General features: G+C 34.9%; 1 protein-coding gene across 1 annotated transcript in view; it reads left to right on the top strand.

The window, feature by feature from the left end:
* Nucleotides 1-17,510, top strand: part of DGKI (diacylglycerol kinase iota) — a 552,148-nt gene that overhangs the window by 481,983 nt on the left and 52,655 nt on the right. Inside the window, exon 29 of the mRNA XM_031939143.1 lies at nt 7,383-7,408. Within this exon, the coding sequence (XP_031795003.1) occupies nt 7,383-7,408 (26 nt within the window). The remainder of the gene's footprint in view (nt 1-7,382; nt 7,409-17,510) is intronic.

The raw sequence follows: 17,510 nt of genomic DNA, 5'->3' as shown, positions 1-17,510 counted from the left end.
TCAAAGCTATGTTACAAAGAAGCACAGCCCTCCTCTTGGGGCTTTTGTCTTCATGAATAATGCACCTATTTGGGCTGAATAGATTCAGAATGTGCTGGTTGGAAGCTAGGTAGATTTCTCTGTCCTCAGGCCCTTAGAACTGATCAATATATTGTGACACATCTTCTTCCCCCCCCCCCCCCTTTGCTCTCAAAAGTTAAAAATTGAGCCCTGGTTCTATAGATCAAATGAAATTGTGTTTAAAAATCCTATATAAATGCCAGCTATTATTATTGTAACAGTGGTGAGGTCTGGGTTTTCTCAACTGGCAAGAAGGACCCTGGGGCACCTAGCTATTAATCACTCTACCCCCCATCTCCCCAGGCTCTTTACCTAAGAATATGTGTCATTTATGACAAAGACTCAAATGGCTCTGCCTTCACATATGGGACATGACTTTTCTTTCCCAGGCCCAGAATGTTACTTTAGTCATTCACTCCTTTTCAAGTTCAAAATTTAATTAGACTGGATAAAAGCATAGTAAAATTTAAAACAACAGACATACATGTTATAAATCGCAACTTTTTCCCAATTTCTACCTCCCTTCCCCAACTGTCACAATGGAGTCCTACTATGAAGAAATAATATTGTTCACACTTTTATCTCAATGCAATGTTCTCTTCCAGCCTCATGAATGAAAGCTTACCTTTCCTGTTTCTCAATCCCAAAAAATCCAATCTCTGCAAGAGTTAATATGATAATAGTATATTGAGAAGAAAACTATATTTAGAATCAGAGAATCTTGTTCAACTCCTTTCTAAATTGCTGACTCTCGATGTGATCTTGGACAAGTAATTTGAAATGTCTGTCCTTTAGTTTTCTCATTTGTAAAATCAAGGAGTAGGATTTTATGATCTCTAAGGTCTCTTATAACTCTATGTTTTTTGACCTATGATAAATTAATTCTCATTGAGAAGATGCTGATCTATGATTCCACTGGGGGTAATGAGGGAGGAAGGGCTCAACAATCATGGTTATTCCCTAGTTGTCCCTAATCTGAGTTTTTATCTCACTGATAGATCTACTTTCTTTGATTTATCTTTAATCTTCTCCTTCTTGTCCCCTATCTATAATCTACCCACCTAAATAATGTGCTTTCTTTTCCAAAACCTCCATTTAACTATTTACTAAATCTATTCCTCTGTTTCCTACAAACAAAAACAAAAAACCCAAAACAAAACAACAACAACAACAACAACAAAAAACCCTACAGCCTTTGCTCTACCCAACAATTTTATTTGAATTTTGGAAGTAACCTATTTGTCTTCAGTGAGGGTGTGAGCATATTAGGATTTGAGAAGTTTAGTGAATGAAGCATGGGGGGAAAACAAATAGTTATTCAAAAACAATCCATCTTTTACTTAGATTTGGACTAAAAATTTGTGCCAGTCACACAGGTAGGTCTGTATTTCATGGTTAGACAGATAAGCATATTATAGAAGGTCACCATAAATTTAATATTATTTTATTTACTCTAAAGCTTCTCTATACCAAAACCCTATACCAATATAGGTTTCAAATTGAACATAAAATAACATTAAATAAATCTCAGTAATTGCTTAGCAAAGGAAATTGATCTGTATTTTATATGCTGTCTTGCTACACATTGTCTTGTTACAAACTAATGAAATTGATTCCATAAACCATAAATAAAAGTAAGTGTCATTATTTTATGCTACTGATCAAAAAGTTGTTGGTTTATGTTGAGCCTATAGATGTCTATGACCATCAACTCTTTTTCTGCAATGATTGTGGGGAATACCTTCTAGTTTTTGTAGATGATTTTTTTTTATTCCTAGAGTCCCAGAATTGAGTACACTTAAGAGATTTTTTTTTAAATGGAATTTCTTCTTTTATATGTTCAGCAGAGATTTGAATTTACAATACTGTAGGATGAGGATAGAAAGTCAGGGGACTGAATTTTTACCCCACTATTAATTCCAAACATTTAGGTTTATCAAAGCCATACTTTCTAGTTAAAGAATGAGAATAAAAGACCAGACAGAATAAAAAGGTATTACTTATAGTCAAGATATGCTATATTTCCCAATATTTCCCCCCTCACAATTTTTGTTAAAATTTAGTCTTTAGGCTCCTCATAATAGCTCCCAATTTCAACCATGATTTCAAGTATTCAGGATTGAATAAAAACAGAAGAGAAAGAAAGTCCTTTTGGTAGAAATTGGGAAGTCAACAGCTAGATTTTAGGGAAAGAGTATGAGCTCAACATTAGACATGTTGTATTTGTATTAACAGTGGAACAGCCAAGTAGAGATTTCCTCTAAGCAGTAAGATATGTGCAACTAAAATTTGGAAGAGATTTCACAGCTGGTACTATTCTGGTAGAGGTGATAAAAGAGCCATGGTAGATGAGTTTTCCAAGCTAAAGAATAAAAAAAGTAAAAAAGAGGATTAAAGACAAGATCCTCCGTAACTTTTTTTTAATCTATAAAATAATAGGTTTAGATGCAATGGCCTCTGAGATCTCTGCCAGTTCTAAATCTAGTATTTGGCAATGCTATAATTCTTAAGGGACAGGACAAAAATATTGTGAGACTTCGTTATTTTTCTGATGGAAAACATTTGGTGGCAGAATCCAAATCACCTTTTCTAGGAACTTTTTTTCCCCCTTTTCTCTTATTTCATTCTCTAGCTGGCGTCTCTCTCACTCCAAATCCCATTTAATCTCTTCAATGTGCATTTTTAGCAGTGGTGCCTGATCCACATCCCTTGCTAGTCTCATCCATGTGTCATCCATCTTCTGTTAAAGGTAAAATTCAGAGTGAGGGTTGAAGTGCTGCATCTGGACCCGCATTCCACCAGTCATAAGAGTGTTGAAGACATTCAACATAGAAGTACACCATAGCATTTGCCAAAACTCTGAAATTGATAGTTCTCTCTTAGTTGCTAGATGCAGACCAGAATACATCCCTTTGGGACATTAAAGGGACCATCTGGCATTTTTCAGACTGAGTGATAATCCTTTGCTTTTAATTTTGCAGAGAAAAAATTCCGCCTTATTTCTTCACTTGAATAATTTGAGAGACACACGTTTTTTCTTTCTTGTTTATAACCTTTGTGAGAAATTAATCACAAATCCTCCATTAATTAGTTCACTAATTCAGTAAACATTTAATAGATACCCTACTATGTGCCATAAAGGGTGATAGATTCTTGGAAAGATACATTTTTGCGCTCAGCTTTGGACAAATAGAATCATCTTTGAAACTGGCATGGATCTATAGTGCTAGTGTAGCCTGAAAAATTAAGCCACCCCTAAACATCCTTCTATTTAAAAACTTTACCCCCCAAAGAGTAAGTAGAAAAGTATGCAGAGAAGTCTTTTTACACTTTCAAAAGTGAAGACACGGCTTTTCAAGATCTCTTATAACTTTTCATTGTAGCAGAAAATAACAGGAAGAAGAAAGTTCACTGACTTTAGGGTGTTCAGTGACCTATACAGCTTAAGGTGCCAAATTTTTTTTTTCACTGAATTCTATTTCTTTTTGGTTTTTACCTATTGCTGTTTTACTTTCTTCCCTATTCTCTAACATTTCCAAGTCTTTTTTTTTTTTTTTTTTTTTACTGTTACAGTGAATACTTTATGGGATCTTTTTTGTGCTTAAGCACTTTTAAGATGAATACCTTATGGCAGAATAATAATAATAAAAAATACAAACAAAAGAAGTTTATTAAGAGTATAAGTAAGGGTAGGAATTGAAAGTGGAGGGGGCATCCCCTAGTATAGTCTTTATGAAGGAACATAAGAATGGGTTTGGAGGTACAGATCTCTAGCCTAAGTCCTTTTAGATCAATGAAAACCAGTCTCTCCCTAGATGCTAATATTTCAACATTAGTAATATCATTATATGTTGTGACATTAAGATGATGATTCACTGAATCCAGAGCAAATGTCATGTCTATTACAGAAAGTTCCTTTTACATTCTTCACTCCCCACCCCTCAAAACTTCTCTATATATAGTATATTCCTACTCTGACTTCCATCTACACTGAGCAAATAGTTCTATTCAGTCCATTTGCTTTTCCCACAAGATCATTAAGATTTCCTTAGGTCTCAAGTGTCTAAAAGAGATTGAATGAAGGCCACTTACCAATACATAAAGATCCCTGTGGACTGAACATTGATTTAATTTTAAAATTTAATGTTATCTATATTTAATTGTATTTAAATTTTTAAAAATTACATTTCCATCTGATTTGAGCTGTTCTGGAGAATATCGTAGGCTGAATCAATGGCCATGTATTTGACACCTAACATCCATTTTAAAGGCATCTGTGAGGTATTAGGGACTAGAGCTTACAAACCCAAAAACAACAGTTTTATTTCTCAAATAAGAGGTAGCATGGTATAGTGTGAGGTTTTTTCCATGACCCCAAATTTCTACCTGAAACAAAGGCACATGTTTTTAACACCAGGTTTCTTCTGCTGATGCCACATGGCAGCAAATGAGGGAACAGTATAGTCTCTAAAGGAGTAAAATCAAGAATCACCCAAAGGTCAATTGTAATGTTTTCTGTTCAGTGTTTTGGGGTCTCTGGGAGCAGCCTTTATTTCAGTTCAGTAACCACCACAAGAATAGCCAGGTGTTAAAGTCTAGATTCTTTATTATCTCCTTCCTGATGCTGGGCAGCTTTCTGGAGAGCCTTTCAGACCGGTCTTGGTCTTAGTAGAGAAACACAGGAAGTCAGGCCAGCCACCAGGAGCCTGACTGAAGGTGAAATGAATTTCTGGCTCTTTGGCTTCAAGAGCTTCTAGTGCACTTGTCTTCGGTGGCTCTCAGTTCCTGCTTATATGCTCCACGCTGAGTATAAACCAATCATTATATCTCTAGGAAACCATTATTTGTTGTAAGAGTAAATCAATCATACTGAACCATGCTAAACTAGATAACCATTGTCTCATTAATTCCACTTAGTATCTTATAAGCACCCTTGTTTCAAGTTCAGAGTTCTGGCCCATAACAGTCAATGGAGAGATAAATGGGAGTTAAGAACAGACCAATATGTTGTAAATGAGAAATGTTGCCAGAGAAGCAGAATTAAGGATTTTATCAGGAAAAAAAAATGATCTATCAATCAACAAAGATTTATTAAGTTTTATTTGAGGCATTGGAAAAGCAAATACAAGAAATGAAATAATCTATAAGGAGTATAGGTTCTAAGGGAGAAACAGTAAGTACATTTATAAATTTGTATAGAATAAAGAAAATACGTGCAAATAATTTCAAATTAGTTAAAATGTCTGATCATGTCAGAATAACAATAGCTAATGGGTAGCTAGTGCTTATTATCGTAAAAATAATATTGCATAGGTTTTCTGTGTTGAATTTAGGAGAGAACTTAATAGGATTTTGCATAGAATGAGAGAATGTAGGTGGGTTGCAATATGTATTATTAGAGCAAGTACCCACATTGATGAAATCAAAGATCCCTTGAACACTATATATGTGTGTGTATATATACATAGACACACATGCATATATATATATATATATATACACACACATACACACACACACTGACTTCGGAGTTAATGATGTAGGTTCAAATACCATGTCTAATATTTATTATTTTAGGTACTTTTACTTCTCTGGGCCTCAGTTTCTTATTCTGTACATTGAGGAGGTTGAAGACTCTGAGATCCCTTTCAGTTCTTGATTTAAGACTCTAGTTACTAAGGAGCTGTGGTTTAGAGATGAGATGTATCTATATATGTATACACATATATGTGTACATGTGTGAATATATCGTTATATATGTGACTATATCTCCATATATGTGTATGCATGTGCATATACAAATACATTTTGGAATTTTTTATTTCATCTGTCTGAAATGGTTTAATATGCAAGCTTCCAAAAATAATTTTATACTTATAATCTATGTTTCTTTTGGACCTCCATCTATCTCCCTTTTTCCATAGCTGATCCTACCTCCTCCAGATTCTTATAAGCTGATAGAACACACCCCAAAAAAGAAACACATAATTCTGCTTAGAGCTCCCTCCTAAATGATTGCCATAGAAAATGGAACTAAAGAGAAGAGATGGAAGACAGAGTCAAAGATCTCTCTTTTATTTCCACTGTCTGTTTCTCAGGCCTGCCCTGATTTCTCCTAGCCTGTGGGCTTCTGAGTCAATGTATATTTTCATACCTGAGAGATAAATGTAATTTTCCTTGGAGACTAGAGGGTATGAGGTAACTTCTCCAGCTTCTTTTCAGAACTTTAGCTCTATGAATTCATTCTTTTATTTGAGAGACTGCATAGTGTCACGGCATGATGGCAGCCTTGGATTCACAAAGTCGTGGTTTAGATTCCAACTCTACTACTTAGAATCTGTGTGACCTTTGGCAGTTCACTTTACCCAAATAGCTGTTTATTCATCTAAAAAGTGGAAGTCCAGAGTCCAGGATTCATCTTTGGCAAGCCCCATGACAGCTTGCCTGCCCCCTTTCACTTCTCCCCCTAAAGATCAAAAGGACTTTTGATTTATCCTGACTCTGGCTGATCCTGAGGGAGCTAGCCCATACTTTATACTCATGGGATTATGATTAGGAAAGCACCATATAAAAATTTAATTCCTCTAAAAAGTAATGTGTTACATACATTTTTGTATAATAAATATATAGCATTTAAACCTCTGATTTCATTGGTATGAAGAACTCTTGCTACTGAAATTTATGCCATTGATCCGCAAGTTCTTAATAACTGGGGTCATAAGTCTAGAGCCTGACAGGGACTCTTTATTATAGGGACCAAGAATCTGAGGCCCAGAAAGCTTAAGTATATGCCAAAGTAAATATCAGTACAGGTTTGGAATCCTTTGTGACAAGAGTTCTATTTCCACAGTTGACGAGGCACTGAGAGGCAAATTGACTTGAGACAGGTCTTGAATCCAGGTTTTCTCTTTCTGTGCTCACTATCCCAAGCTGCCTTCATATGGCATAAGATTTCTTGCAAAAGATGTGTGAGCTGTTCTCTATAAATAGCTCCCAGATTTTATGGTTGTGAGCATTAAATTAGACTGGATATAATGATGAATTCCTCTGTAGTTCTCACACCCTCCCCCCAACACTAATTCCTTTATCTTTTCTTCCTCCAGACAGGTTCATTCATTTTATCTCTCCTTTCTAACCCCAGGTAGTTGATAGGGACTAATAACCAAGTAGTAAACATCCATATCCATGTTGGAGTCCTGACATATTTTCATTCATGATTAAAAAACAAAAAGAAAGAACAGCTATTACCAATATATATTATATTTATTGTTATGAAAGATTTATTATGATAAGATTTATCAAGCTTTATTATCTCCTTCTAGGTCACCAGTCTCTTCAGAAGATCAAGGTAAGAATCTGTTTTTACCAACATTGACATAGGATTAAGCTGTGAAGTTGTTCTTACCTTGGCTCTCCAAGTATTGGAAAGAGACTGAGCAGGTGATTGGGTAGGGAGAAAAAGCCACAGAGATGGAACCCCTGTATTTTTCAGTTTATAAGCACCAATATTTCTTTTCTAAACTTAGTCTGCATTAATTATTGGGGCTGCAGCTAGCTTCTATTTTATTAAATTTATTTTGCTTAGAAAAATGACCAGACTAAGTTTTTTTTTCTTTCTTTTCCTTCCTTTATACACCCAGTTCATGTGGGACCTTATAAAATGCTTAACTTAAAATATGTTGGGTAAAATCAAGATTGAGACTGAGGATCTCCAAGGTCCGCTATGGTTTAAACATTTTAGAATTTATGAACTATACAATTCTATCAACATTAGTGTTCAATTGATGGGTGGAAATCCTAGATGAGAAGTATTTAGAATATTAGGATGATGAGATAAATTGTTTTGACAAATCAGCCTCAATCTAGTTCCAAAGAACTGAACTAAAAGATGGTTTATCTTCCCAAAAAAATTAGGCAATAAATAGTTTGTTAGTGTAACTACTAGATAAAGCAGAATGTTTTTGGAGGCATTCCTCCACTGGAAATTTGAAGACATATGGCTTATTTGAATGTTAGAATATATCTAAGATGGTAAAAGATATTATTGGTTAGAAACTAGCAGGTGATATGAAGTCGAACCAGGCTATACTTTTCTAAGTGCATTAAGCAGGTTTGGTTTCTATACAAAATTGTGAAGTTAACTCATGTCACTGCCTTCTTCCAACCTTTCAATTAAGGGTTTCTCCACTATTTAGTAATACTTCCAGGTGCCCCTTGTGTTAAGGCTTCCCCAAGGCCTAGATCTTTCCATGTGCTGAGGTCATTTCTTCCTTCAAAGTTTCATTAAATATCTAGAGCCTTAGAACCATAGGAGTCTGTTCTGTTTTCTTTTAAGGGTTATTATTTCTCTTCTTTGTCATAGATTCCTTTGTAAAATCTATGGACCTCTTCTCAATAAGTCAAAGCAAATCAACAAGCATTCATTATCTTTTAGGCAATAAACTAAGTTTTTGTTATATATATATATAAAAGAAAAGTCCCTGCTGTCAATGAGCTCACATTTTAATTAGAATATTCATTAGAATATTCTTATGTCCTCTCTTAAAATCCCATATGAAATCTGAATGGAGGGTCATTGCTGAAAGGTTTAAGAAAGACTTCCATGACACACTGAACATACAAGTTGGGCTTTAAAGCAAGGTAGGAAAAATGGGTGATGATAGACAGAGTTTCCACATTAGTGAAAAAACGCTAGGCGTATACATGACTATTTGTCTGCTGAGAGTAGCCAGCTTGTCTGGAATAGAATTCTTAGAGGAGATTGGAAAGACAAGGTAATATCAAATTTTGAAAGGTCTTAATTGATGGTTCAGGCAGCTGAATCCCTTGTCCTTTCCATAGTTTGAGCTATTTTATGCAATAAAGACTTTCTTCATGAAGCCTCATAACAAGATGACAGAATTTATGTCATTCTGCAGCCTTTCTTAAACCTTTCAGCAATGACCCTCCATTCAGACTTCATATGGGATTTTGCTTTGCACATCTTTCTCCAGTACTCAGTATATGCTGTTATATAGCATTAAGTATCTGTGGCTATGTCTTATCTCTCTGCTATAGTACTTCCATTAAGGCAGCATATATCATATATCTCTTATCTAAATTTTGTAATCTCCTACCCCTTCCATGTTTAGCACAATGTTCAGTATCCAGTTGGCCCACAGTGAATATTTGTTGGATTTAATTATGTTTTGATGATAACCAGGAGAAATATTAGACAGACTTTGTGCTTTTAGTAACATTGACCTTCCATCATTCAATAATAAAAATATATTTAATATTCTATCAGAGTCCATTGAAGAGACTAAAAAGATAGTTGGAATAAAAAACACTTTTATTTAACATGTTTCTGGGAAAACAAAGTGACTTGACTTGATATACCCAAAGTGGTACTAAGAGGGAAATAGGGATTCTGGAGGAAGGATACTATGTCACCATCTCCCATCTGCTCCCAAACCCACACAGTCATTGACACTTCCAAATTAGAGGAGCCTCTACACATTGGAATCAAGATTGACATCCCAGACTCAATTGATGGGAGGGGGGCTGACATTTCCAAATGGGAATAAGAAAGGCAGAGTGGAGACACAACTAAAGATTTTGTTAGATGCCTTAATGTCTCTCTCTCTCTTTTTTTTTTTTAATAGCCTTTTATTTACAGGTTATATGTATGGGTAACTTTACAGCATTCACAACTGCCAAACCTCTTGTTCCAATTTTTCCCCTCCTTCCCCCACCCCCTCCCTCAGATGGCAGGATGACCAGTAGATGTTAAATATATTAAAATATAAATTAGATACACAATAAGTATACATGACCAAACCGTTATTTTGCTGTACAAAAAGAATCAGACTCTGAAATATTGTACAATTAGCTTGTGAAGGAAATCCAAATGCAGGTGGCAAAAATATAGGGATTGGGAATTCAATGTAATGGTTTTTAGTCATCACCCAGAGTTCTTTCTCTGGGCGTAGCTGGTTCAGTTCATTACTGCTCCATTAGAACTGATTTGGTTCATCTCATTGCTGAGGATGGCCAGGTCCATCAGAATTGGTCATCATATGGTATTGTTGTTGAAGTATATAATGATCTCTTGGCCCTGCTCGTTTCACTCAGAGATACTATAATCTTTCAAGTAAAGGAAACCTGGGAATCTCTTACAAGAAAATGCTTCCAGAACTTGGCACTTTGCTACAGCAAGATCTTCCTGGACAGCTCCTGAGTTAATAACTTTTATTAAGCATTTATTATGTGCCAGGCACTATTCAAAGCCCTGAGAACATATAACTAAACAAGATAGTCTATGTACTAAGGAGCTTACATTCTTTTTTTTTCCCCAATTATTCTGCTCTTAAGAAATAGAATGCATCTCTATAACAGCAGAATAAAGAATAAAAATCATTGGACATGAAACTGCAAATCTATTTTGTACAACTTGTTATTCTTTTTAAATATGTAACAAAAGTATCAAGTAACTTTTTCCTTTTCTCCCTTCCCCCAACCTTAGAGATAGCTACCATTAGATACAAATATGTATATATATATATACACACACACACACACATATGTATATATTTGTATCTTATATGAGTTAGACCATTCGATATGCACTTCTAGTGATTACTTCTTTCTCTGGATATAAATAGCATCTTCCTTTATGTGTTCTTTGCAGTTAATTTGAGTATCTATAATAATCAAAATGACATCACTCAAATTTGTTCTTAAAAACATTACTGTTACTGTACAGAATATACTCTTGGTTTTCAAAAATTCTGATTGATTTCCTACCCTTGAAGTCACAGGCAGGCAGAAATCAATAAATTATATAACTGAAAATTATGAACTTAGAAATTTCTAACTATAGACAATTTCATAGGGATGGAGGCAGAAAAAACATCAAGGAAGAAGGAAAGAGGTATCAGGAAAGAGAAGAAAGTGGGACAGGAGATAGAAAGTTTTTTAAATGAAGATAGACTAGGCTCCTAGAAATCAGAAGTTTTTCTACACAACATACTCATATTCAGCCATACTTCTGAACAAGATGTAAGGAATATATTTTTACTACACATACACAACTTTATCACAAATTTATCTTCTCCTTCATACAGTGGAAAGAGCATTAAGTTACTCATGATCAAATCTAGCCTTTTTCAATTCCTATCTCTGCTAAATTCTTCAAGTCATGTAACCTCCCTGTGCCTCAGGTATACAATGAGGGGGTTGGAGTAGATGGTACCCAATTTATGATCTAGAATCTGATATCAGTGTGATGATGATCCTGCAGCCTATTTCTGCTGATGCACTGAAACCATTCACATTTTCCTTTGAAACATGAGAGATCAGGCTTCTGAAATGTCTTCTACCTGTTAGCATCTTTCCACTCTTGGAGAGAAACAAAATTTCAAAATGGAGTTCAATTACCCAAAGTTCTTTCCAATGAATTTTTAAGTTTTTGTAGGACTCCCGAGTCCTATGATCTTATGAGTGGCTTTTTGATGAACTTTCTCTTTTTCCTTGTTGTCTTCCTTTTACAAAACAAAATGCCTGGGCTACAATCTACATGTTGCTGCCTTCCTAAGTGAAAAGTTTCTTAGGATTGCTATTTTGTACCCCCATCAAGATACCAATTGCTGGAAAGCAAATGCCCAAGTTTCATCAGTTGTCCAAATTGTATCTTGGTGGTTGTGCTTCAGGATTTAGTAATTGCCATACTGGTTTATGTGACTTGTTGAAGTAACACCATCACAAAAATAAAAGGCTTCCCAACTGCTGCTTTGTTTGACTTTGAACGCTTTTTATTTAATTCCATTCTGGTTTTAAAATGTTTTAAATAGATAATATAAAAGAATTGTATTAATCTGCATATTCTAAAAATTTGGTGGGTAGTATTTCCCTTTTTTATTTCTCTTTGGAGAGAACAATCTTTCATTATCATCATTATTTTTCAAGTATCCTCTTCTTTCTTTATATTGTCTTATATTCAACTAGTTTATGGTAACTAGTTAGTTGTCATACAACATTCTAAATCTACTTCATTGATCATCTCTAGCCATTTCATTTCTAGTGTTCACAATTTATGTAGTCCAGATAATCTCTTTTTATAGACCCAATATTTTTATATTATACTTGTTATAGAGGTATGCAATAGTTTTGTTCTTTTCCTTTCTTTTTTATTTTCTCCACTAGATTTGGGATTTCATCAGTTCCCCATGATGTGTCTCTCTCTAGCAAAGCAGTTTATCATGTGCTCTGCAGTTTACTATTTAAAATTACTTGGAACACTGAGGTGAAGTTACTTGCCCAGGATCATACGTCAGACACAGGAATTTATTTATCCCAGGTTCTTTTCATGTTATAGATGAAGTACAAAAGCAGAGGGAAACTTGACTATGGTTACACATAGAAAAAAATTTTTTTTTAATTTTTATTGTTAAATTTCCACCATCAGTGTTAGCTTTATCTGACGGATTTCTTTGACAAAGAGACCTAATTCAGTTTCAATGGATGCCCATCTATTGGAGAATGGTTGGGTAAATTGTGGTATATGAATGTTATAGAATATTATTGTTCTATAAGAAATGACCAGCAGGATGAATACAGAGAGGCTTGGAGAGACTTACATGGTCCCTGGGTTAACTACAATAATCTTTTCAAAATTACAGATTAGATTTTAATTCTCTAAAAATTCTAAAAATGTGACAGTTTGGCAGTCCATATTTCCTCATCTCCCTCTCATTAACAGAGAAAATCTAGATATTATAATAAGTACATGCAGTGGTGTATGATTGCATTTATGGTCAGGATAATATTACATATGAAAAAGAACTGGAAAATGTAAGCTCCTGTTTGTAGGCTAAAATCTGAAGAACCTCATCAAAATTCTGTTAGAGAGGAAGGAGGATCTTGGACCTGTGGTGCAATAAATGAATAGATGCAAGTTTTCCTGAAGCAAAAAGAGGGTTTTTTGTTTTTGTTTTTGTTTTTTTTACTACAGTATAAATACATTTGCTCTCCCATGTTCTAAAAAAAACAAACAGCCTTCCTTCACCCAGGAAATTATTTTCTCTTTATATTAAGGAAATAGAAACATGTCTAGTCTTTCAATTTATTGGGTGTGTTTAAAGCTTTAGGGAAACCTGCCAGGCTTCACCTCCCCAAACTCGCCTCCAAAAATAATCCCACTAGAAACATTGAATTTTAATATTGTGTTTGAAATCTTTACTTGTCTAAACATACACTTGTTAATGATATATGATACTGAAAAAAATTCTCTTATATTTATCCTATTACCCCCTCATTTTAGCTTTTCTTTGAATTGAGGTCAGTACATAGATAGCTAGACTTCATCCTCTCAGCGCCTACCCCTGACCTCCCCTTCTCTGTTTTTCTGGTTACTTTAATTGGATTGCTTTTCAATTCATCAAAATTTCTCTCCTATCTCAATCACCTGTACCAATACCAATATAGCTGCAGCCTTCCTTGCCATCAGGGTTTCCTGTCACTTCCAAAGTAAAAGATATTTCATAGTTGTCTTTGAAATGGAGTGCTGAATCAGAAAGCACTAATGATCTGCTTGCCTTACCCCTGGGGTGTCTGAAGCAGGCATCCATCTCTTGCTGTTTCCCAGACCTGTTAGTCATAAAAATTCACTCCATGTCAAGTCACCTCAGCAGCACAGTGATGTGCAAAATAAAACCATATGACAAGCAATTTGTAACATGATAATGGGGGTCACAATGATGGAACTACTTTTAGATTTTGGTCCTGCTGCAATAACATTAGGGCTTTCAATACTAAACTTGATCTAAATTTCACATACTGGGTCACAAGCTCTTTGAAGTTCTGATAATAAATAAACCATTTTTGATCATGAGATAACTTCCTTTTCTCCACAACATCCTTTCAGAACTTTTGTATAGGAAAGCAGCCTGATATGTTGGAAAGATTAAGACTGGAAATCAGAAAACTTAAAGACCAGTCTACCTCAACCTCTATTATTTTTTCCATCTATAGGACTAATGGCTCAGATGCTAAGTCCCTTCAAGGTCTAACAAATGAATTCATATTAACACTGCTGTGGATAGAGTTTTTTTGTTTTTTTTTAGCAAAGATTTGCAAAGACATGGGTACTTGCTAATGTTAAAAAACAATGATTAGAAATTATTGATCATAAATCCTTGATGTTTAGATAAAAAATTCAAACTGATATTCCTAATTCCTAACTGATATTTCTCCCCCATCGTAAAGTATGATACATACTTTACACTGTCATTTTGAGGGCTTAGTATAATTTTTATCTATTTTTCTCTAGTGAAATTCAGGCATAATAAATAAATGTATCAAAAGTGATCAAATTAAAGGAGTTTGATTCTTAATTTTACATTTTTCTAAGCCCAGTTCTCTTCAGATGCTTTACATGTCCATCTCCTCCTAACAATTCTGGTCTAAAATTTTCTATATTACTATTTCCAAGAAATTCTATTGTATAAAGCATCACTTTGTTTCTTTGGGATGATGTCATGTAATGCTAAAATGTTATTTTCAGCATTACTTGATATGGGTGTTAGCTTTGCTGAACTCTTTTATTTTCCCTCTTTATGATTTTTTTTTACAAGGAATATTTCAGTGGTAGGAGAAGAATAAATGCAGAAATGAAGGTGATATTAAAACAAAATATATGAATAACATTTAGATTTCTTAAAAAATTATATCAAGCCATTAGAAAGAAATTCATTAGCGGGAGAATGAGCCAATTAATCAACAATGAAGCACTTAGGAAATACTAAATATTATAATAAACATAAGGATACAAAGAAAAAAGTGAAATAGTTCTTCTGTCTTCCAAAGGAGCTTACATTTTAATGGAGAAGCAACTTGCACACATGTAAAACTTCAGTAAGACTGTTCTTAGAGAAATTCTATATGATACTTCCTGAGCAGTACACTTAAATCTATTTGTTTCAGTTTCCTCTTCTGTAAAATGAGCTGGAGTAAGAAATGGCAAACCACATCATGAAAATACTATTAAAAATAGTTCAGAGAGGGGGATAGTAATAGCTGGGGAACCAGAAAAGGCTTCAGGCAGAAGGTGGCACTTGGTCTGAAACTTGAAGAAAAGTAGGGATGAATGAACCCCAAAGAGTTTTTGTCATTGAAGTAATTTAAAAATAAAATGTTTAAATTTTCAGATGATGAAATTGAAACTATTACCACTCATATGAAAGAGTGTTCCAAATTACTATTAATCAGAGAAATGCAAATTAAGATAACTCTGAGATACCTCTACACACCTGTCAGATTGGCTAAGATGACAGGAAAAAATAATGATGAATGTTGGAGGGGATGAGGGAAAACTGGGATGCTGATGCATTGTTGGTGGAGTTGTGAATGGATCCAACCATTCTGGAGAGCAATCTGGAATTATGCCCAAAAGGTTATCAAACTGTGCATACCCTTTGACCCAGCAGTGCTACTACTGGGCTTATACCCCAAGGAGATACTAAAGAAGGGAAAGGGACCTGTATGTGCCAAAATGTTTGTGGCAGCCCTGTTTGTAGTGGCTAGAAACTGGAAAATGAATGGATGCCCATCAATTGGAGAATGGTTGGGTAAATTGTGGTATATGAATGTTATAGAATATTATTGTTCTATAAGAAATGACCAGCAGGATGAATACAGAGAGGCTTGGAGAGACTTACATGAACTGATGCTAAGTGAAATGAGCAGAACCAGGAGATCACTATATACTTCAACAATGATACTCTATGGAAATGAGCAGGACCAGGAGATCATTATATACTTCAACAACAATACTATATGATGACCAGTTCTGATGGACCTGGCCATCCTCAGCAATGAGATCAACCAAATCATTTCCAATGGAGCAGTAATGAACTGAATCAGCTACGCCCAGAGAAAGAACTCTGAGAGATGACTAAAAACCATTACATTGAATTCCCAATCCCTATATTTATGCCCACCTGCATTTTTGATTTCCTTCACAAGCTAATTGTACAATATTTCAGAGTCTGATTCTTTTTGTACAGCAAAATAACGTTTTGGTCATGTATACTTATTGTGTATCTAATTTATATTTTAATATATTTAACATCTACTGGTCATCCTGCCATCTGGGGAGGGGTGGGGGTAAGAGGTGAAAAATTGGAAGAAGAAGTTTGGCAATTGTTAATGCTGTAAAGTTACCCATACATATAACCTGTTAATAAAAGGCTATTAAATTAAAAAAAAAAAAAAAAAAAAACAATGATACTCTATGAAGATGTATTCTGATGGAAGTGGATTTCTTTGACAAAGAGACCTAATTCAGTTTCAATTGATCAATGATGGACAGAAGCAGCTACACCCAAAGAAAGAACACTGGGAAATGAATGTAAACTGTTTGCATTTTTGTTTTTCTTCCCAGGTTATTTTTACCTTCTGAATCCAATTCTCCCTATGCAACAAGAGAACTGTTTGGTTCTGCACACACATATTGTATCTAGGATATACTATGACATATTCAACATATATAGGACTGCTTGCCATCTAGGGAAGGGGTGGAGGGTGAGAGGGGAAAAATGGGAACAGAAGTGAGTGCAAGGGATAATGTTGTAAAAAATTATCCTGGAATGGGTTCTATCAATAAAAAGTTATTATAATTAAAAAAAAAAATGTTTATCAGGACACCAGACTGAAAAAGTACATGAAGATATCTGAAGACCTTTTAATTAACATACAAAAGACCATTTCTAATACCTCTGTTTCCAGGGATAGGGCTGCAAACTGGGTAATAATGAATCTGAGTTTCTCCTCCTCAAAGCCAATTGATTATCGCTATTTACTGGGCACAGTCCAGTGCTAAGCCCTTAGTGTAACTGTAGAAGAGAAAGCACTAGTGATTGGAGAGAAAGGGAGCCAGGAAAGATCTCCTACAGATGGGAGCTCTTGAAGCCCTTTCCTCAAGGAATTTCCTCAAGGAAATCAGAAGCTATTAAGTAGTAGAGTTGAGATGGGAAAGAAGAGGCATGGATGGCAACCAGTACAAAGACATGAAGATGGGGAAGTACCATATATGAATAACAGCAATTAGGTTGGATGGTTGAGTGGATGCAGAGGAACAGTGTGTAAGAAGTCTAGGAATACAGAAAATGGCTGAGTTTTGAAGAATTTTTACATTCCAGATGGATTTATCTTTGATCCTATAGAAACAGGAAGTCACTGGATTTTATTAAGTGGGACATAGGAGAGAAGATCTGTTATTACTGTGGCTTTTAAATTAAATTACAATATCGCCTTACTCTAGACTCTCTGGTATTGTAATATTGCCAATATCATTTTACTCCTTTCTCTCTTGCCATGATAGACACACCTCTGACTCTTGCCTTCTTTGGGTCATTTGACCTTCTTTCCTGCTATCTATCTAGCAATTTGCCTTCATTACAACTTCTCCCAGT

This window comes from Sarcophilus harrisii, chromosome 5 (genome assembly GCF_902635505.1).
Source record: "Sarcophilus harrisii chromosome 5, mSarHar1.11, whole genome shotgun sequence".
NCBI classification, from domain to species: Eukaryota; Metazoa; Chordata; class Mammalia; order Dasyuromorphia; family Dasyuridae; genus Sarcophilus; species Sarcophilus harrisii.
Note: the sequence above shows the minus strand (reverse complement) of the source record. Positions and strands in the feature narration are given on the sequence as shown.